The following is a 23,090-nucleotide window of genomic DNA, read 5'->3' as shown; positions in this document are numbered from 1 at the left end:
ATGAAAGTTTTAACATCCTTAGTGAGGCCTCGCCAATATACGACAACCTTCAATCTTTTGAGGGTAACATCTCTTCCAGAATGCCCACCAATAGCTGGTTCGTGCAGCCATTGAAGTAAATTCTTCCTTAATTCATCATCTTTGCCTACCACCAACTTACCCTTTCTTCTTAACTCATCCCTCTTCCATTTAAAGTGCTTATGAAAAGCTGGATTAACCTAAATTTATGAAATTACTTTCTGTATAGAATGATCAGTTTTCCAAGACAATTTTATTCTTTTCAGCAAATTAGAATCGGGCTGATGAACTTGCATAGGTTGGCATGCCAGTGAATCCTCAAAATCCAATCTAGAAAGAGCATCTGCCACTACATTATCTCCTCCTTATTTATATTCAATATCAAAGTCAAATTCCAAGAGCTTGACAAGCCGCATCTGTTGGAAGGTAGTAGTTAATCTCTGGTCAAGAATGTACTTGAGGCTCCTATGGTCAGTTCTGATAACGAACTTCTTAGACAACAAATAATGTCTCCATCTCTTAAGTACAAATACCACTACCAGCAACTCCTTTTCATAAGTAGAGATTGACTGCTGCTGAAGATTCAAACTTCTACTGATGAATGCCAAAGGATGGTGATCTTGCATCAACACAGCCCCTAAACCATAACCCACAAGCATCCACTTCAACAACGAATTTTTTGTGAAGTCTGGCAAAGCTAACACAGGGCCTACAACAAGTTTCTCCTTTAAAGACTGAAAAGCTAATTTTGCCGCAAGGTTCCAAGTAAAATTATCCTTCTTGAGCATGTCAGTTAATGGCTTAGCAATAACGCTATATCCCTTAACAAACCTCTTGTAATAACCCAAGAGTCCCAAAAATCCCTTTAATTGTTTTAGATTCTGCGGCAATGGCCATTGGGTAACTACTAAAACCTTAGATGGATCAGTTAACACTTCCTGTGCTGAGATAAAATGGCCTCAATATTCCACCTGTGGTACACCAAAATAGCATTAAGATTTCCAAGCACATAAAGAGTGCTGCCTCTTTGTAGAGAGTACCAGTTTTAAGTGCAGCAAATGATCCTGAAAACTAGCACTGTAGAACAATATATCATCGAAGAAGACAAGGAGGAATTTCCTCAAAAACTCCTTAAAGATATCATTAATCAATCCCTAAAAAGTCGCAGGGGCATTGGTTAGCCCAAATGGCATAACCAAATACTCAAAATGGCCTCCATGCATCTTGAAAGCAGTCTTATACACATCAGTTGGATGCATTCTAACTTGGTTATATCCGGCTCTTAGATCATCTTGGAGAAAATCACAGATCCATGCAGTTCATCTAAAAGATCATCCACCAAAGGAATGGAAAATTTGTCTTTGACTATATTTTTATTAAGGTCTCTATAATCCACACATAGCCTCCAAGACCCATCTTTTTTGCCAACCAAAACTACAGGACTTGCATAGAGACTGTTACTGTGCTATATAATACCACTGTCCAATGATTCTTTCACCAATCTATCAATTTCATCTTTCTATTGTTTCTCATATTTGTAAGGTCGCTTACTAATTAGATTGGCCCCTTGCACAAGTGGAATTCTATGGTCATGTAAATCTCTTGAAGGAGGCAGTTCTGTTAGTTCTTGGAAAATATCTTCAAATTCCATCAACAAGTGCTCGAAATAACTAGAGATATCAGTTTTAAGAGCGTGTGTTGTCAAAGAATGCAGTAAACCAATTTCTTGGCTGCAAGGTTGTATCATGGAGAAATGTACACTACTTCCCAAAGCCTTGGACAATTGTTGTTTCCTCATAGTTTTAACATTAGTTGTAGTCCCTCTTTGGACATATTTCTTGCCTTGGACAAAAAATTGCATTGACAACTTATCAAAATTTCATGTAATATCCCCTAATGTCACAAGTCATTCAATTCCTAACACCAAATCACAACAACCTAGGGGAATTAACATAACATCATAATTGAATTTAGTCCTTTGAATTTTCCAAGAGAATCCTGTCATCTTAGAAGAAACTATAACTTTAGTGCCATCCGCAACTATGACATTCAGAGGCTATACTAGGGAGACTTTACAGCTAAGCTTTTTAGCTACTTCAATGTCTAAGAAGTTATGAGTGCTTCCACTATCAATAAGAACATGCAAAGGTTTCTTGCTGACATAACCAGTGATTCTCATAGGCTTAAAGCTAGTTAGACCAGTCATAGCATTTACTGATATTACAGGGCTAGCAGTATCATGCTTCACAGTTTCCTCCGCAAGGGACATATTGTCCAAAGTTTCTGTCACTTTTTCAACTTCCAGAACAAGAATTTGTAACTTTTTATGGGTTAGACTATGGTCTATAGTGAAGGGTTCATCACAAAAGTAACATAAACCCTTAGCATGCTATAACACCATAAATTAAATGTCCAAGTAATAGTTTCGCAAAATGGAAGTAATAAAATTTTCATTTAATAAAAGATCCCATCATAGAACCTCACAAAGCGATTCAAAACAATAAAGGATTACAATTTATATCAAAGACTGCTATAGGACTAATTTAGTTACATTATAATTTCAAAACACAATCGAAGTCCTATAGCAGTTCATCCTTCTTTCACTGAGTCTGGTGCTTATCGTTTTGGTCACCTGAAAAATAAATGTAAAGGCTAGTACTCTATACTATCCAACACACATAACTAACATAGAGCCTCACCATGCATATCTATAGGTATTCTAGCATATTTTTCTCAAGTGTAGGTAATTACAAGCAATATTTCAAGTATTTAATTCCAGTTCATAACCGATGCACTCACGGCACCATAACAATTTACACACGTGCTCTTACCGCAGCTAGCTAAGCTCACTGTGGCACTGTGATCACATATTCACACCAAGAATGGTTGTCGGTCACCCCCACCTCACGGATACAGCGTGGGCAGTCACGGGTCGCTCAGCAAAGGTAGTGGTCAAAGTATTTCTACCGTCCTCATCTTCCACACCTCCAGTGTATCGTTGAACCATTCATAGCATCATTACAACGGCATTCAACATGCCCCATTCACAAACACATTTTAACCACACACATTACTCATTCATAGCACGCGGCACAATTATCCATAGTCATTAACATTACAAGGCACATAGGCCCACATTCATTCGCACACACAGCACAAGTGCCCACATTCATTCACGATATACGGCCCACATTCATCTACCACACACGACACATATGTCTATTTCATACACACAACATTTCAACATGCCATCTATACTCATTTCCATCCATTTACATCATTCAAGGACACGCAAACACACCTATTCGCCCATATTGGGCTGAATCATTTCACTCATCACATTCAATATCAATTGCTCAACATACTCGTGCATATTTTTAATCAAAGGTATGTCAACCTCATAATCAATTCACACATTTCCTACTCCCTATCTCAGTCACATCACAACATTCAACGGAATAAACAGTGAATTAAACACAATGAGATAGGGTAGGGTTCCCCCTTACCTCAAATGAAGACCCACACACGAATTTAGCTCTAGGAAGTGTTCCCCACGCAAACTTAGTCCTAAATACATGGAGGAATCTCATAAGTATAAAGGAAAATGAAGAGAACAGAGAATGAGAGAGAGAGATCGAAACCCTAACCATTAAAACTCGCCTCCAAGCGTCCCTAACATGAATCCAACCTTCAATCTAGCTCACAAATGACTTTGGACGCAATTTAAAAAATGGAAAAGGATTTGGGAGTGAGAGAATCGAAGAAATCTCGAATGAAAAGTGAGAAATGAAGCTTCCCCAAACCCTAACCTCTTTAAATCCTTTTCTGGTCAAGACACTCTCACTACAGCGAGATACTCTCGCTACAGTAAGGCATCTCGTGCTGCAGCGACGCCTCTTGTCTCTACAGCGAAAATATCAGAGAAAATTGCACCCTAGTTTCTGCAGAATCTTGCTACAACGAGACCCTCTCGTTGCAACGAGACTGCATCTAGAAATGCAACTGTCACTTTCTTAACAGAAGTAATTTTGACTAACAAGTGTACTAGTGTTATTGTAGCAAGTAATAAAATGTTAGAACTGTGTTTGAGTCCCAAATATCATCCTCAAGGAATAAAGTTCTCAATTATCACTTCACAAGTCCATAATTAGTTGAGCCTTACAAATTCCAGATGAAGTTTGTATGCAAAAGTAACCAATATTGAAATTAGAAAATAAAACAGAACAATGAATATGGAAGTATATATTTGACAGATGTAGAAAATATATTTAGGGACTTGTTTCACCAAAACTTTAGTGTTGATTGATGGAACGAATTTTCGCTACTCGTTATGCACAAAGATTGTCGTTAATCCTCATCAAATATGCAAAGAAATGAATGCAGTACTAGGATGTTGTCCTAGGTCGTCTCCAAGGAATTTTTGGTTGGGAACATACATCGAACAAGTGTAAACATAGATTTTAAAGCAAGTAAATTAGGGGGAGGTTTATCAATTTCCATATTTTAATCAAGAGCAAAATGTAAACTAGTGAAATTTAATCAATTAAGGAGAGTAATCCCTAGTCAATCAATGAGTTCTATCCCTATTCTTTCAAATGATTCAATAATCCCCTATTTTTCCCTTGAATTAAGTGAATCTATCAAGCGTAAATTAACTTTAGCATCCCAATTAAAATTAAGTATCTTAATGGGCTCCAATCTCTATCCCTAAGATTAAACAATCTCAAAAATTAATCAAATTAAGCAATTTTGGATTAGAATTTTGTTTGGGTAAATTAGGGTTCATTAAACAATGTTCCCCTCATGTAAATTTCATTTCATTCAGAGATTAGGGTTAATAAATCCAAGGAAAGAAAGAGTAATATTACCATTAAACCCAAGAATTCAAGAACCATATGAATTGACTAGGAATTACAAGAGAATTTAGCCCTCCATATGGATGGGCTTCACAAATAAAAGAAAGAAATGCAAAAACGTAAGCAACATTAATGTAAACTCAATGAGAATCAAAGGGAAATTGGAAATTAAAACCTATAATGGATCCCTGGTTGTCACCCAAGGCTCCAAAGCTCTAGAAAGAAAATGTCCTAATTTGGCAAAGAGAATCAAAGAAGAATAATTGTTCAAGTCTCCGTATCCTAATTCCTAAAATCTATTTATAGTGGAAGACATGTCAGCAAAGTGTCCACTTTTGTCTTTGAAAGTGTCCACTTTGGGCCTTGAAAGTATCCACGCGCATATTTACGTAAGCTTGCCAATTCTTTGGAGTTGCCACTTTTCATGCTGAACGTAGCTACTTTGGATGCGCGTAGCCACTTTGAAAGGCAATAGTGACCACGTGCAAATTACTTCCAAAAGTGGCGTCCTAGAGCTTTCTGGAGTTGCTACTTTGCATGCTGAAAGTGGCTACTTTGGATGCGCGTAGCCACTTTGAAAGACAATAGTGACCACGCGCAAAATGCTTCTCAAATGGCGTCCCTGGAGCTCTCTAGAGTTGCTACTTTGAAGGTTGAAAGTAGCTACTTTGGAACCTTTAATGCCCAGACTTGCTGTAGTTGCCACTTTTGCTCCTAAAAATGGCTACTTTGGGGGCAACTTTCATCCAAGGGCTAAGATATCTCAAAATTAACTTGGGGACTCTGCAAAATTATCAAGACAATTAAAATTGCAATCTATATCTATTTAATTAAATGCAAATTAACCAAAAATTAATAAACCTATGATATTTACTCAAAATATGATTTCTATATCATTTGCACTATCTAAGTCCATTTTTTCTATCAAGGAGCACCAAAAAGGCAAGTAAAAATATAATAAAAAGTGGATTCATCATTGATTCAATAAAGTTCTGAACTTTCAAGTATTTAGATGGAATGATAATCAGTTTCATGTTTTATTATTCAAATGTTAATTCCTTAACTCAACGAATCTAACATTTAACTAAATCACTCTAATCCTTAGATCTGGTTCAATTAAATATTCCATTAAGCATTAGAAACCAGAAGATTGCAAGATCAAGATATCTTATCCCTAAGAAATCAATAACCTTGGTAATTGATTCAGATCTGGGAAACAAAGTCAACTTTCATTAATAAGAGTTCCTCTGTAATTAGTTAATCAAATTTCCATTCAATCACTATGTGAATAGCAGAATCAATTACTCAATCCAATCCAATACTCAAAGTTCATATCCAAAATCAATTCAACACTTCCATTTTAGATTCATAATCCCTAACTACAAAGAGTTTAAGTAACCATTACAAAATGAGAAGAAAAAGAAAGAGAAGAAGAAGATGAACGAAGAAGCATCTTCAAGCCATTCTTCAACCTGATTCCTCAAGATTTGAAGCTTGGTGTTCGTCCCCAATCTTTCTCTCAAACTCTCACAATACCAGAAAACAAATGAGAAGTGAAAATGAACAAAAGATCCCAAGATATCTAACCTAATTCATATTTATCGAATTCCCGCCTTTCTGGTGTGATCACTATTCTTCATAAAAGTAGTCATGCAAGGGCCTTTCTGATGTTCTTCATAACTGGAATGATCACTTTTCTTCACAAAAGTAGCCACGCTGAGATCGAGATCTGCGCGTGTTCACTTTTGTTGACAAAAGGAGACACACGCAAATTTGCAGTGATGGAAGGTTCTCTGGAACAATCACTTTTGTGAACAAAAGTGATGACACACAACTTGCTTTCCTAGAGGCTTCTCTAGAACTATCACTTTTGCCAAGAAAAGTGATCACGCACAGATTTCCCTTCACTTTCAAGCTCTGGAACGATCACTTTCGCTAGCGATAGTGATCATGCCCAGCTCTTACTTCCTAAACCTTGTTCCTTGCTTCCATTTTTGCTACTTTCCTTCTATCTTTCCTTTGATCTTTCAACCTCATGAACTTAGCTCAGAATTTCCTACAAAATTATGATTGAATCATTAATTTCTACACAGAAAATTCATAAATTCTAAAACAACTATGTATTTAGAGAAAACTTTAATCATTCTATTATTTTTATGAGTTTTTTTGCTTTTTCCAACATGTTTTCTTTATCAGAGGTATTAAAACTAAGGTAAAATACTAATAATATATAGATTTATCACCACCCCAAACTTGAATTTTTGCTTGTCCTCAAGCAAATCAGAATATATCAAGGGCATAAATTCATTAAAAAATCCATAATGAAAACTTAAATCTAAGGTGTTACATGTAACATGCGTACCATCATTTGAATCTTTTGTTTTAACCCTCCAAGCAAACAACTCAGTTTGTGTTCAGCAGGTAAACTAAGCTGAGCAACAATAAAATCAAATGCCTTATGAGAATCTGTAATTGACCCTTGCTGTCTTAACTTCATTAATTCGACCATAGGATCATCACAGACCTCTCCAAACCTGTCAACCAAAGGACTAGTGTATTCTGACCAAGAAGGTAAATTGGATAATATTATGATTTTAACATAAGCATTGTGCCATTGAAGTGCTCTACCTTTGAAGTGAACAACAACCAAACATACTTTGTAATCATCCGGTGTATTGTCAATAGAGAAAAAAGTTTCACATTGCAGGATTCATTGTTTCACAGCATCACCATTAAATCTTGGAAATTCTAGCCTAGCCAATCGGGTGTTACAAGAATAAGTAAAAGATTTTTCACCCCGAACTGGATGTCCAGAATTTGGCAAGTGAGTTGGCCCAAGATTTTGATTCTTGCAAAGATCTTGCAACTGTTCATGAAGTTGTTGAGACAAAAATTGGCCCAAAGATTGAGTCAATGACTCGTGCAGTGATTGTTGCATCGTATTTGCGAGTTTTATGAATTTAGTGTCGATCTTCAAGCTAAGACGTGTTTCCAAACAATCCTCCATGTCGCGTTCTACCACTCGATTGCATGTTGAATCTATCATTGATGAAGCTTATGGAACGTAACAAGTTGATACCACTTGATATAGCAGTTCTAGGAATCTAGAGAAACGAAGAACTTGGATAATAGGGATCCTAGGAATTGGAATGGAACCTGAACACTTTATTTATTTGGTTTGAATTACAAGAGAATAATAGTGCAAAAAGTTTTTTGTTACTGAATGTTTTCAAATTCTGTTGTGAACATTTATATATAGCTTATCCACACAACAGAATTTACAAAAGTAACCCCTACTTATAATTGCCTATAACAAATCAAACTAGCAATGTCGATGAAAATGTGCAGGATAGGTGTTGCAATATTGGTTTATAGTTAAAATGATGAAATTTGATGGTCGGTACTTCTAAGGTTAGCGAAGGGTGAGGGTCATTGTCGTTTCTTATCCTGACTTTCATGAAAGATCTGCTTATTTCCTCTAACGAGTGGAATGGTAGTACGAAGTAACTGTAAAAGGGAGATGTTCTATGCCGGTTAAGATGTACGATGGTATAACTTCAGAAAAACGTATACGATATGATCAGAAAATTTTATGTTTATGTTCACGACTAACATAAGAAATTGAGTTTTCTAGGTACTTTGAATAAACATGCTGCACTTAAGTCTTTTCTAAACTGAGTGTTCTTGTTCTAGTTTCTAGACAATTAGACCGAGGAGTAAAATCCTAGGCTTCTCCAGGTAAAACAATGTAACATACGATTGAAAACACGTTTTAATATCAATATGTAAGTAGTCCAATATTATCCTGATGGGGAATAATGATGATTAGGAAAGACGGTTTACCTGTTTGAAAAAAATAAAATACTGGACAATACATGCAATTCTATTATGGGAATATCTCACAAACGATGACCATCATATTTTGTTTGTTTTTTTAGTACAACAACCCTGTATGAACAATAGAAGTGAAGAATTTTAATACAGTAAATTGGATCAGATACAATAACATGTCAAGATATCCTAGTCCTAGGCTTTATCAATGTTACAGCTTGCATCTTTGACTAAAATCTGTCGATACCCTCAACATTGAATTGGTTATCTCAGAAATTTCACCATCTGCGGCGCCTTTTTGCATAAAAATAAGCAAATGCAGCTATTGATGCAGCAAAAATAACCCCGGCTGTAGCATGCCAAGCATATAATGGTTTCTCCAAAACTAGGTCTGAGGCCCTAACCTCAACTTGTGGGGATGCGACCGGTTTTTGGCTAACAGAAACTGCATACCTCAGACCCTGTCTCTCCAGTTCAGTCAAGTCTTCGATTTCCGGCCTTAGCCTAGTGGCCTTGGCTACGGCTTCATACTCTTCTTTTGTTCCACCTTCAAGGAAAGTGCCAACAAGATGACCCTTGCTTACCCAGTATGCTCCAAATGCACTACCCGACATATCTCCATAATAGACAACATCCCCAACATTATCCCCATAAAATTGCCAAGACAATGTAAAGACTCTGGAGTAGAAAAAAGGAAGATAATCAAATTCTCCTGTTTTTTCTGGTTCCATTATGGCAGCAACAGCATGTTTTGCACATTTCCGTGCTGAATCAACATGCTCAAGTCTACGTGTTTCCCCAAACGCTTTGACTAGAAAGGCTGCAACATCTCCAATTGCATAAACTGAGCTGTTACTCGACTGCAACATTCCATTTACTTTGATTCCTCCTTTTTCCAAAGTAAGCTGGCCTTCAAACAGACCTGTATTTGGACGTATTCCAATTCCCACCACAACCATGTCAACAGATAGCTTCCTTCCATCTCTAAGATTAACAGCTGTAACCTGTAAAAAGAGCCAGCTAGGCATGATCCAACCATAGTCAAATTAGCTCAGTTCCTTCTAATCATTTCCTTTTACGATATGGACAAGGTTGGTTGTTTTCTTTTTATGAATTGGAAAAGATTTGGCACAATCAACCTCCCATATATCTTACAGCCTTTTTTCTGACAACAAAAACTTATACTAGGTGAGTCAGCTACACGTAACATACAATGTTATTATGTTCTATCAAAAGCCAAATTTTAGGAAAGGTGATTTTAATGTGTTCACAAAGTTAGCAATTCTTTTTGTTAAGCAAATAGATCTTCTATTAGTCTTTTCCTCACAAGACCAAAATCATCTCAAATGAGAAAAATCATAAGTACCTTCCCATTGGAGTCAAAATCAAATGATGACAGCACAGTTCCCTTAATGAAGTTTACTCCTCTTGATTTATAATATTCTTCATAGTAATTAGCAATCTTTGGGGTAAATAAACGAGCCACTGCAAAATAAATAAAATATTGAGAATATCTATCAGGTTTTTAAGTTGTTTTTCATTCACAATAGCTACAAGGGGCATTGTATCCAGATTAACATGTGCAAAGAAACATACTCATTACTAATATATTCAGTTGACAGACAGTTTTAAATTAAATACTTACTGCAATGTGCTTCTGGGAAGACCATTGTTACATTTATTTTATTGATAACTAAAGACGCCGCACACTCCATGCCTATGTATCCACCTCCGATGACAACAGCATTTCCTCCAGGACAAGATTGCATAACATTGACAAGCCTATCTGCATCTGCTATATCTCTTAAATAACAGACATTTTCTGCATCTGATCCACTCACCCCAAATTCTTCCAGCTTCAAAGCCTACACTTGACATTACACATATGTTAGGTATGCTTCTGTAAAGAAAGCAAAGTGTCCACTACATAAGTACATTGGTGAATTTATCCTCAGTTATACTAAACTAAAACTAGTATTTAGTATTTTCAAGAAGAAGATAAGCTGTTCCTTTTTTTTAATTCAAAACCATGACATGGATGCGCTTCAAGGAGATAAACTGCTAATTATATTTAACTAGGAGAATTCTGACTGGGAAATTTGTTTTAGTACCCGAGCACCAGTAGCAACAATAAGAATCTTGTAACTTATTGTCTCTCCCGTTGCTGTTAATAGGGTCTTACGTTTCACATCCGCAGACTTAACCCCAGTTCCAAGAACTAATTCAATCCCTGGAAAGAAAATAATAGCAATTGTAAATGAAGCAGATGTTCAAGATAGCAAACTCCCTAAATAATATCATTAAAACATTGAACAGAGATCAAAAATAACTTTTTTCAGCAAGCATCATTTACTGATGAAATGATTAAGAAATTTAAATAAAAAAATTACTTCCTAGCAGCAAACATGGATACTAATTACCAATTGCAATGAATAAAAGTCATCACATTGCATTTAACTAGGTTCTTCTTAGTTTTGAATTCAAATACTTCAGATCTAATTATTGGAGAAAGATGAAATACAAAGGATTTATCCTCTATATTGATTGATGGTGCTGCCACCTGAAATAAATCATCCATCATGAAAAAAGAAAAAATATAATAACTGATAACACATCCGCACACATGACGCTCTTAAGTGAAATTTAGCTTCTGCCAATACATGCCAGAAATATATTTCCATCTAAACACCAAATTGCTCCTGGACTCAACACCCCCTTCGATGCAAACAGTGATCAAGCAAGATAATAAATGAAATGCTGATCCATTACAAACCTTTATACATCTGATTTCCACCAATGATCATAGCTAGATAGAGTATTATTAACTTCGCTAATTTCCACCAAGAGAATTCTTAGGTGGTTGACACAAAACAATTCACCATAAAACTAAGTAACATTTTAGTATTAATAAAATTTTAAACTCAAAATGTTGATTCAGTAGGGTCGCTGGATCTAGATGGTATCAACTACTGAACTTGATCCTTACAGTATGAAAATGAAATCAATACTAAGCAGGACAAAGCAAACAACATCCAAGGAAATCGCACAATACATTTCATTTCAAAGGGGTAAAAGGGATGTAGCCTCAATAAATTACAGCATTAAAAAACTCACATCACGATGTCAAAAAAATATAATTACCATGTTCTTTATACCATTTTGGAGTTAGTCTTTCCTCATTTGCACCAACACAGGTATGAAAGGATGGAAGCCGTGCAGCAGCTGTAAGTTGCAAATTTATTTCAGCCATGACTTATTGCATAAACTTTGAAAAGAAAGAATAAAGTTAAAATATGGAAGAAAAAAAGGTCACATATGAATATTTAGTATCATGGCTATCATCTATCTACAATATTTGAACGACAAGGAAATGCCACATTTAATCCTCCGAATGCAAGTATGATCCTAAGCTCCCAGTTCAATCTGTTACGGACAGAGAACATGAAATGGAAATGGTATATGTATAATTTACTCTAATTTAAATGGAAACATTAAAAGGTAAAAAATGCCAAAATCTCCCACACACTCCAACCTCTACATCACTATAAGGATCCTTACATCACAGACTCCTTCCCACTAGCTAACTAACTGTGACAACTCAACCTCTTAATTTTGATTGTTTCCCATCCTATGCCTTCTATCATATATACAAGCAAAATCTTAGGCCCATGTTCTGCTGCTTTGAAAAACTGTTTTCCATTTTATGCCATCTATAGCCTAATCCTAATTTGCTCAGGTAGTCAGGGCTACTTCTGAAAACTTGAATATCAGATTATTTTGAAAAATAAATTGACGATACTCCAGAAGGTAGCCAAAACTAAAAATTACAGCTACTTTTCCCCAAAACTAAACAGAAATTATCAAGAGAATTACAACGAAGTTTATATATCAGTGATCCCGGCAATTAGATATCTTGGCTGTGATACTTAAATTTCAAAACATAACCGAACTCAATGGCATTGTGTGAAGTGTAACAAGGCTTGTTGTTGTATGGAGTTATCACTTAAACAGGAAGCTAATGACTTTTCCAAATGTAAGGATTTAAGCCATATTATTATCAGAGAGCGGATGTTCAATTGGACAGAAGTCCTGATCAAATCATTTGATTGTTAATTGAAAGGGAAATAGAACATGATGCAAAGAAAAGTAGTAACTTATACAAAGAAGAGTTAAAATAAGAGGGTCACTTTGAACAATCAGTATAGCATAAAATACTTGTAATAGAAATCCACAACTCAAAATAACCAGTTGATAAGGTTCCATACCTTCTGGAAGCAAAAATCCTTTGCTTAAAGCAGGCCTTTCATAAGGAGCAACCTGAGAAAGACATTTGATAATATTTATATACTTGTGACAAAACAGAGAAGGCCCATTCTGGTTTTTGACCAAAACTCAAATTTAATATCAATAGATAAAAGCAATAAATTCTACATGAACGAAATTAATTACTCACAGCAAGAACTCAGAATCTTATTGAGTGAAGCAAGCATACCAGACCCACCCAACAAAATTTCAATTTGGTTGTCAAAAAAGAAAAGAAAAAAGGGAATGATTATTCTTAATTTCTTACTGGTTCATCGGAAATAATACATAGTTCACCGTGAGAGACCCCTTTTTTGACGAATTCAAGGGCAGCATAGCCAGCAGCCACGCCTCCTCCAAGAATCACGTACACAAAGGCTCTCCCCATTTCTCAACATCCACACGACACAACACAACAAAACCCTTTTGTGTTATTTATCTTCAATTCAAAAATCGAGGGTGCACAATATTTTGGGAGCGCTTTCGTTCACGACACACAAATGGGAGGGCTGCTGCATTTAGCCTCGTATCCCCGAATGAGATCCTCTCCGTGTAGGTCTACAATATGCTGCTGGATACGCCCCATCGTTGTCGTTCATCTTTTCTTAGCATTGCCGTTTCCTTATCTGACTTTTCATCTACCGTAATTTCACTTGTCATCGCGCATCTGTTAATATAAATTTTATTATATTCAAATTTATAATATTTAAGATTAATTTTCAACTATACTTCAATTATATTTATTGTTTTCAAATTAGTTATATACAGTGCATTAATTTTAGAGTATGTTGTGATTTTAATTCAATTTACGAATAATTAGTTCGCATATATTGAATTATAACTTGGTTTATTTACGAAACAAGATTGGTTGGTTAACTTGTATTTCGTTAAGGATATCAAACTTGACGCGTAAGAAATATCTATTTTTTTAATATATTTTTTGAGGGTGTATGGATATTTAATTTTTCTTCTTTTAAAATTAAAATTGTTTAATGTATTATTTCTCACAAAATAAAATTTTAAATATTTTATAACAAACTTTTAATTTAAAAATACATATACGAAAGATGTCTCAATCAACTCTTCACAGTAGCAACATTATTCAAAATTATATCTCTCTTTGCCGCTCTATCATTTTCTCTCTCCTCAAATTCATTTATTTTTTAATGTTAAATTTAACTTTTCATATTATTGTTATAAGTATACATACTCCATTGTTCTTTAGATTAATTAGGTTAGTTTCATTCCACAACTTTAGATATTTTTCTCACTTTACTCTCCATTCTTTGACTCTCTTTTTCTTTAAAGCAAAATCTATCATTATTTTAATTTCTCTTTTTATTTAACGTAACAATACAGTTTCGTTCATTTAAATGATAATTATTTGATTAGCACATTATACAAGTCAATTTTAATTTACGAGAAGAAACTTATGAAAGATGTTTCATTTGTCAAATTTGGGTTTATAAGGATTAATATCCCTAGATATGCTAGGGTAATTTACTAATTTGAAGTTTATAAGAAATGTTAATAGAGAAGGAAAAGAATCCTAACAATTATATGAAATATTAATTTTGTTGAAAATTGTAGTATATGAAAATTTTAAAGTTAATAAACAGTTTTGAACAAATATTATTTATACTCAAATAGTGGTGATTTTAGTTGTGATAGTAGTGATTCATGTTATTCATGGATAAGTATATATGTGAAAAAGTAATAAAAGAGTTTAAAGTAAGTTCTTAAGTTATCGTCCCATATTATTTTCAAGTACTAATAATATCTTGATTTAATTGTTTAAACTGAAAGGATGTGCAGTGAATTAAAAACCAAAAAAGTTTAAATTCAAAAGAATGGACAATAGTTCAACTCTTGATAAAAATTAGATGAGATCTAGAGTATATGATTTCACCTATTATACCTTTCTATATTTTTTTTCATTTAATTAATATTGGTATCCCTGTGTTATACCAACTATTCATACTTATTCTATTAGCATTTAATGATCATGCAATATTAATATTATTTTTTACAAGCAATTACCTTCAATGATCATACAAGACAAAAGATAGAGAAAATATAAAGGGTCTATGAGTTTGTAATAATAATGGTTAAAAGAGAAGAATTAAGTTTGATCTACTTAACCTTTTATTTCGTTTTATCGTGTAATTTCATTAATTACATGTAGTATGGTTGCTAAACAATAATTTTTTTCTGTTATATGTTATTCTAGTTACAACAAGAATCTTCACTATAGTGAGAATGTCTCTTTCGCTATAGCGGTAAGAGAATTGTTGAGTCATCTTTATCTATTTCTAATTATAGCGAGACTCTCTTGCTATAGCAAAAATACTTTAGAGAGCATGATCCATAATGTTCTTTTTCACTAAAGTGAGATATTTCTCGCTATAGTAAAAATTCCTGCACTAAAATTTCTATTTTTTTAAAAATAAGACAAATAAATTAAAGATGTTACACATCTTACTAATGTCTATTTACTTATAAAATAATTTTATTATTTTATAATTTTTAATCAAATAAAATTATAAATCCTCTCAATTAATTTTGCTTCATCCATGACTACTCAAGCACCCTAGCATACTTAAGGAACTAGTAAGAAAACAATAAATTCTCGTATTTATAATATTTTTATATTTATTCTTTTTTTAATTTATCATGCAATTTTTTCCTTTCAATAGAAAAATAAATAAATAAAAATACTCATTTATAAATGTCATAATTTAGCCAAATTTTATATTTAACCATAAAATTTATTTAATATAATTATATTTTGCCTTGATTTAAGTTAAATTATTTATTTATTTGTTTCCAGCTAAGTAGGTATCTACTTACTTGTTTATACATTTAATACATTAATATTTTTAAGATAAAAATCAAGATTTATCTTACATAATCTACGAAATATATCAATTATGACTAGGTAAAGTTTTAAACAAAATTTAATATATTTCTTAAACATTTTTAGTTTCATTTTTTTATTAAAATTAGACTTCCATAAAAGTTCTGATTTAATGGTAAATTATAAAAATAAAAATTTAATTAAAATAAAAATAATATAAAAATATTAAAAAGTTACACTTTAATTTTGTTTGCATCGAGAAAAGTCTAAATCTAATATAAATATCAACCTTACATGTAATGTAAATTACGAGAAAATTTTAGTACTATATTATACGAGGTATTAACGTTATTTATCAATTAAATTTTTTTTATTTTAATAAATTAATTACATTTAATATTACCTCAGATTATTAAAGAAAAATTCTAAATTTAATTAGTAAACACCACCAAAATACTTAGGACTTATTTGCTTTCTCTTTTTAAATATAATATTTTGTTTTTAAAAATAAAAAATAGAAAAAAATTTATTTGTCACGTTAATTTTTAAAAATTATTTTTAAAAATATTTGTAGTTTTTAGATTTTAAAATTTGGAAATAAAATTACTATTTAGGTGTTTTTATTTTTTATTTTTTTGTCTTTCTAAAGCTAATAAAATTTTTTAAAAATGGTTTTAAAAATTAAATTATCAAATAAATTTTATTTTTATCTCTTTTGAAAATAATTTTATAAAATTGTTTTAAAATATAATTTTTAAGAATTAAAAATTAAATCAAACGAGCTCTTAATAAACTGTTTTATCCTATAAATTAACTAATATATCATTGTCTTATGTTATTAAAATATTAATGCTAACGTTAAAAACAATAAATTATATCATCGTTGTCGTACAAAATTTTAATCGGAAGGCATATTATGCCAATTTAACTTCAAATCGATATTTGCTTTGAAATTATGAATCACAGATAAATAAGCGTTTTTAAATTCAAGTTAAGTACATGCATGTATGCAATTAAAATGTCGAATCGGAATCACGTTGAACCACTCGTGAAACAAAGACTGGTGCCTATTTGAAAATGATCATAAACAACTGCAACTACTTAGTGAGAGTGGAGAATAAAAGAGACAAAAATAATAAATATGATAAATAACCTAAAGCAATAGAAAGAAAACATTAAAAAAATGGATTAAATCTATGTTGATATTGTTAAAAACGAAATGGAATCTGCCAAAAACAAAAATCTATGCTGTTTTGGGGGAATGATGAGGAAGACGTAAACGATAGATGATGTAGGGATGGATGGTCATAAGCTGCAAAATCTGCAAGAGATTCTACCTTCTGATTTGTGGATGATGGTGTAACGTATCTGTGGATGAGGTCTCATATAGCCTCCATACAAAATCTATTTATCGTAACTTATCCTTATCTTTGGCGTATGTGTAAATTGAAGGAAAAATGATAATAACTACATAAAAATATAATTGAAAAATAAATGAACCTTTCATCTTCAAACAATAGTGTGTTTTTTAGTCCAGAAAGATAAGAATGATTTTGCTAGATGTTACTACGAGAATGTAATTGAATTGACACTTTATAAAATTTTCAGTTCTGAAATTTATGTAAAAAATTTCTGTTTAATTTTTCTCAATATGACGTGGAAATTAGAATGCATGATTTTTAATAAATTTAGTTTGACATTTACGTACGCAACCGCTTTTCATGTATATTATATTATCATTGTCTCACTTAATAATGCAAACATGTATATGTTATCGTAAATGTAAACACATTTAGAGCTGTTGTTATTGATTTTAAAAACTAATTTACCTATGGCAATGATCTACGATGTACAGAGAATTTTTTATTTATTATAAATTAGAGGTAATAATTAATATTTGAATTAAACAAATGTTCCATTGTAAAGTATTATAAATATTATAGTTGACATCAATTTTATTACGAAATATGGATAATGTGTCATAAATAAATAAAATTCCGTTCACTAACAAATAAAAATTGTTAAAGTTAGAAAAGTCTTTGTTATTATAATTTTTATTTAATAAAAAATAAATTATTAGTATAAACTGTAAAGAGTTTAAAAATAAATAGGATTTAATATTAAAGCGTTCATATAAAATGTTTTTACATTATTAATATATTATAGTAATATTTAATATATTAATACTATATATTAATATTTTTATCAATAAAATAATTTGTTAATATAAAATCATAATTTTAATATTAACAATTTAATTTTATAAAAAAATTGGTACTGATAGAGACCAATTTAACATTAAATTATAATAAATAACATTTTTTTAATTACTTTTTGTTTTCTTTGCCGTGCGTTTTAGTTAATTAGGAAAGAGTACATTAAGTATAAGCAACATACCGTTGAATTAAAGCAGGGTTTTATGATTAAACTTAGACAAAATGTTTTATTATTAGATATGCAGTGTGCTTTGTGCAAAATTTCCCAAAAAGTTATTCAAAAGCTAAAAGGAATATTTTAATTATTTAAATCTTAAAAATTAGGATGATATTTTTTTAATTTAATTCTTATTTAAAATTTTTTAATTAAATAAATGAGAACGTACAAAAGAGTCTCGAGATAAAAATAAGAATAGTATTTTCAACTTGTAAGTAAAAATCAAAATTATTAACTAGAGTAGCGTTGCATAAAACGCTAGTATAAGCATATATTTCAACTACTTCAACAAATATGAATACTCATTATATTTCAGCTAATAAATTAAATTTCAATTAGTAGTTAAAATAATTATTTCAAAAACTTATTCAAAACAATTTTTTTTTATTTATTATTATTATTATTACAGTGTACCAAAATTTTGGTACTGCAGAATATATAGATTTGTAAAGGAACTAATATTTTTATATTATTAATCATTTAAAATATATTAATAACATTATATAATTTTATTTATTTTAAATTATATGTTAAAATTTAAATTATAATAAATAACATTAAAATGAAAAGAAATCTTTTCATTTCTCTTTTTTTTTTCTTTTTCATTTTACTTTTCATCTGCGAGGCATCTTATTTCCATTAAATTATAAAACATAAATTCTAACTATTATTACATTGTTGATAACTCAAAACTTAATGACATGCATTTTACATAAGAGTGAATATCTACGTTGAGACATCCTTTTTTCAAGAGAAAATTTTATTATATAGTGAGACTAACTATAAATATGTTTAGCGTAAACATATTTTATATTAAATAAAATAAGGTGCATTTTGCCTCAATTTTGCTTGAGCAAAAAATGTCTCACTTGAGTAAGAGTTTCATCTAAGTGAGAGAAGAGCTTGTCTAAGCTAGACTGACTAGAGTTGTCAAGGCACTTCTGTGTGGATCTTGCAGCTTGCTCAAGCAAAAATTCATTAATTGCTCTAAATTCAGAAGAGCCCAAAAATGAAATAGGATAATACGATGGAGGCTTGACATTCTTCAGGGATTGCAGAGCAAAGGATAACTGTGGGGATAAAGCTACATTACTAGGGAGCTAATTTCTATCTCTTTTTCATGTATTTCCTTTTTATTTTGTACGCCATGAGTTGCTAGAACTCCGTAGGGTATTTGATATAATTTTAACTTTATGAGTATTTTAGTTTATTAATATAGTTTGTTTATTTTTCACTAGTTGAAATGTGTTTATTTTGATATTAATGCTTGTTTCTACCCTACGTGAAATGATTTATGATCTAAAAATACCTTGGATCAAGTTAGGATAAACTCACACATTAGGTTGAAACTCTAGGAATAAATTTTAATCTATTGTAAGATAAATAACTCTTGCTATAAATGCTAGATTATTTGTTGTTTAAGTAAGAAATTATCACTCAATAAATATATCGTAGAATCTCGGGTGAGAGAAATCTAACGAGTAAATATAATGGGAGTGCATTATGAAACCTTGGTATTTGTTCTAACTATATTACGAATAAAATATGAAGTTAGTGATAGATGAAATCAAATCCCTGCATTTTATTATCGTAGTACATCTGCATTTTGTCATCCTACTTTTATCGTCACGCATTCAATCAACCAAAAACCAAACAACCATAGTTGTAAATTTGTGAATGTTATTTAGGAGTTTGTTAATTTTAATTTGGATGATTGAAATCGCTTAAGTGTCTGCATTCCATGTGGATATGACAACCCTTTATGTTACATCGAAAGCTTGGTATACTTGTCAAATCCTTAACAACATATAACCTATAAATTATTTTACAAGGAAATATGCAATACTAATAAATAAAATGTTATTACTACTTATTTAATATGTCATAAACTTATTAATTTTTTATACTCTTCTTTTTTACTTCCTCCATAAAATAACCGATTATCCATTATTGTTTTAAGTTTCATAGATTGAAAGTTCTATGCTTGCAGTTCAAGCAATGCTTCCCACATCGCACATTGATCCCTTTAGGATCATCATTCATTGTGCACATCATCATTCTGTGTGGTCACTTCAAGCAATACATACTCAAACCAATCAAGGGATGCACAAGCACTAGTTGAGATAGTCTAGCATTTTGTCCCGATTGCAACACAGGGTAGCTAGTCCTAATCTCTTACTAGTGTTGGGGTACTGATAGTCATATTTTAATACATCTTTCTCTCTATGTTTTCGATTTAATTGAGTCTTTTTAGTATATTATTTTGATGTGTTAGTTTAGATTTGTGTTGGTAAGTCATTTAGGATTTAAATTTAAATCTTTCTTAATTCCCGCCATAAATTCTTGTTTTGACACAGTTTCTTGAAAAGACCATATCTGGAGCTACACCACTCTTCTGCGTTTGCGTTTTCGTGTGCATTTTTGTTTGTGTTTTCGTGTGCATTTTCTTGGGCGTTTTCATTTTCGTCGTAGGGATTCTGTTTGTCTATTTTTTTTTTGTTTATTACATTTAGTTTTGCAGATTTAATTCGTGTTTTTAGTGTTTAGTTGTGTGATTGGTGCCATTGTGGTCAATTGTGTGCGGCTGGATGCGAAAAACAGAGGACTAGTAGGAATAGAAAACATAGATGCTGCATAATTGCTATCAGATTTCACTGTTCATCGTGCACTGTTCACGTACTGTTCACACACTATTCATGCACTATTCATCCGATTTTGAAAAATTCCAAAAAAAATAGCTAGAGATTGAATTTTGATCTGAATTTATGTGTCCACATTTCTTTTAGTGTCTATTAGTGTTTAGAGTCGGTAGATTGCAAAAATCATTTATAGAAAAAAAGATACATCTTGGTGGCCGAGAAAATTTTTGCGAAACTTCAAAGTAGCATATTTTTTGCTAGAAAATTCAGAATTAAGCTTATTGCATATGCATTTGGGGTAGAAAAAAATTTCCTATCCAATGCAACCTGCATTGCCGGTTGAGGCTGCCCATAATTTCAAAAATTGCTTGTTTTCTAAAAGTTTTTTATTTTTCAGTATTTATTGACCTATTTTTCTTGACTTTAGGCTTCTAGTTCCCATAGCAATTCAATTCAAAAAAATCTGAAAATTTTTGTGGTGTTTTCCCATACCAAAAAGAGATTTATCATGGTCTTCCTTCATTCATATCTTGCATTTTGATGGTACTTGCTTTGTAAACTGACTTTGTGCATTCATTGAGTATTTTCTATTCTTGTTGGTTCTAACCTTGAATGACAGGGCCAACCCTGTTATATTGCATGAACCTGACCCTAAAATAGAAAGAACACTTCAGAGGATAAGATCTAGCAAAAACAGTGGTAGTGGTAGTGGTAGTGGTAGCTTACTTGGTGATTCTGAAACTATTACTGTTATTCCTGTTGTTAGGGAGAACATGGCTGATAATCCTGAGCTAACTTTGAAGGAATTGGCCACACCTAATGTTGTGTATCAGTCATAGTGTATCCAATATCCTGAAGATGAAACAACCTCTTATGAGCTTAAATCTGGACTTATCCATTTGTTGCCAAAGTTTCATGGACTTGCAGGAGAAGATCCTCACAGGCATTTAAAAGAGTTCCATGTGGTGTGTTCCACCATGAGACCACAAGGAGTGCCTGAAGACCATGTCAAGATGAAGGCGTTCCCCTTCTTCCTGGATGGTGTTGCGAAGGATTGGCTCTACTTTCTACCTTCAACAATCACCACATGGAATCAAATGAAGAGGTTATTTCTGGAGAAATTCTTTCCTGCCTCCAGAACCGCTGCAATAAGAAAAGAGATTTTTGGTATAAGGCATCTGAATGGAGAGACCTTGTATGACTACTGGGAGAGATTCAACAAGCTGTGTGCTACCTGCCTTCACCATCAGATAAGTGAACAATTACTAATTCAATATTTTTATGAAGGGCTAACTTTGATGGACAGGAGCATGATAGATGCAGCAAGTGGAGGAGCATTGATGGACAAGACACCACAGGCTGCGAGACAGCTTATTACAAACATGGCAGCCAACACTCAACAATTCGGATTCAGAGGAGCCGCTAAGGGAGTGAATGAGATAGCACTTGGTGCTGGTACTGGTGCTGTTCATGGTGTGGAAAATCAAAGGCTGGAAAACAAAATCAATGAGCTGACCACCATGGTGAGGCATTTGGCAATTGGCCAACAACAAGTGAATCCAGTAAGTGAGCAGCTAGCAAGAGTCTATGGGATATGTACTTCCACTGAGCATCCTACAGATTCATGCCCTACCCTGCAAGAGACAGATGCGAATATTTCTGGAATCTACACCAACCAACAGCAGCAATATAGATCTCCACACCAACAGCAGAATTATAACCCGTACTCCCAGATATATAACCCGGGCTGGAGAGATCATCCAAACCTGAAATAGGGGCAGCAGCAACAAGGTCAACAATCTTCATTTCAACCTGTTGCAGGCAAATATCAGCCTCCATTCAGGCAACAACCACCTCCACCTTCAACACCTCCTCCTGCACAAAAGAGCGAGCCATCATTCCAAGAGATGATGCAACAGATGGCTGCAAACAACCTGCAGTTTCAACAGAACTTGCAAGCAACCGTCCAGGATTTGAAGATTCAGGTTGGACAGCTAGCCACTCAAGTGAGTCAGATTCAGTCTCAAGGCTCCAGTAATTTGCCTTCTCAAACAGTCATGAATCCAAAGGGCAATGTGAGTGCTATTACCCTGCGAAGTGGAAAAGAGTTACCAGCAGTTGTAGCTGCAGCACCAGATTCTGAAAATGATAGTA

The 23,090-nt window shown here is 32.7% G+C and overlaps 1 protein-coding gene and 1 pseudogene across 1 annotated transcript; one reads left to right on the top strand and one right to left on the bottom strand.

The window, feature by feature from the left end:
* The window catches only part of LOC113862346, a 93,906-nt pseudogene that overhangs the window by 64,115 nt on the left and 6,701 nt on the right, over positions 1 to 23,090 (top strand).
* LOC113861690 (monodehydroascorbate reductase 4, peroxisomal) lies at positions 8,703 to 13,540 on the bottom strand. Its single transcript, XM_027494676.1, has 7 exons — positions 13,276 to 13,540; positions 12,971 to 13,022; positions 11,847 to 11,927; positions 10,817 to 10,935; positions 10,351 to 10,570; positions 10,072 to 10,190; positions 8,703 to 9,709 (listed from the first exon to the last, which is right to left on the bottom strand). Exons 1-7 carry the CDS (start codon positions 13,393 to 13,395, stop codon positions 8,984 to 8,986), a joined length of 1,437 nt encoding a protein of 478 aa, XP_027350477.1. The 5' UTR covers positions 13,396 to 13,540; the 3' UTR covers positions 8,703 to 8,983.

This window comes from Abrus precatorius, unplaced genomic scaffold, assembly GCF_003935025.1.
Source record: "Abrus precatorius isolate BTA unplaced genomic scaffold, Abrus_2018 Scaffold3, whole genome shotgun sequence".
Lineage (NCBI taxonomy): Eukaryota > Viridiplantae > Streptophyta > Magnoliopsida > Fabales > Fabaceae > Abrus > Abrus precatorius.
This window is presented reverse-complemented; position numbering and strand designations above follow the sequence as displayed.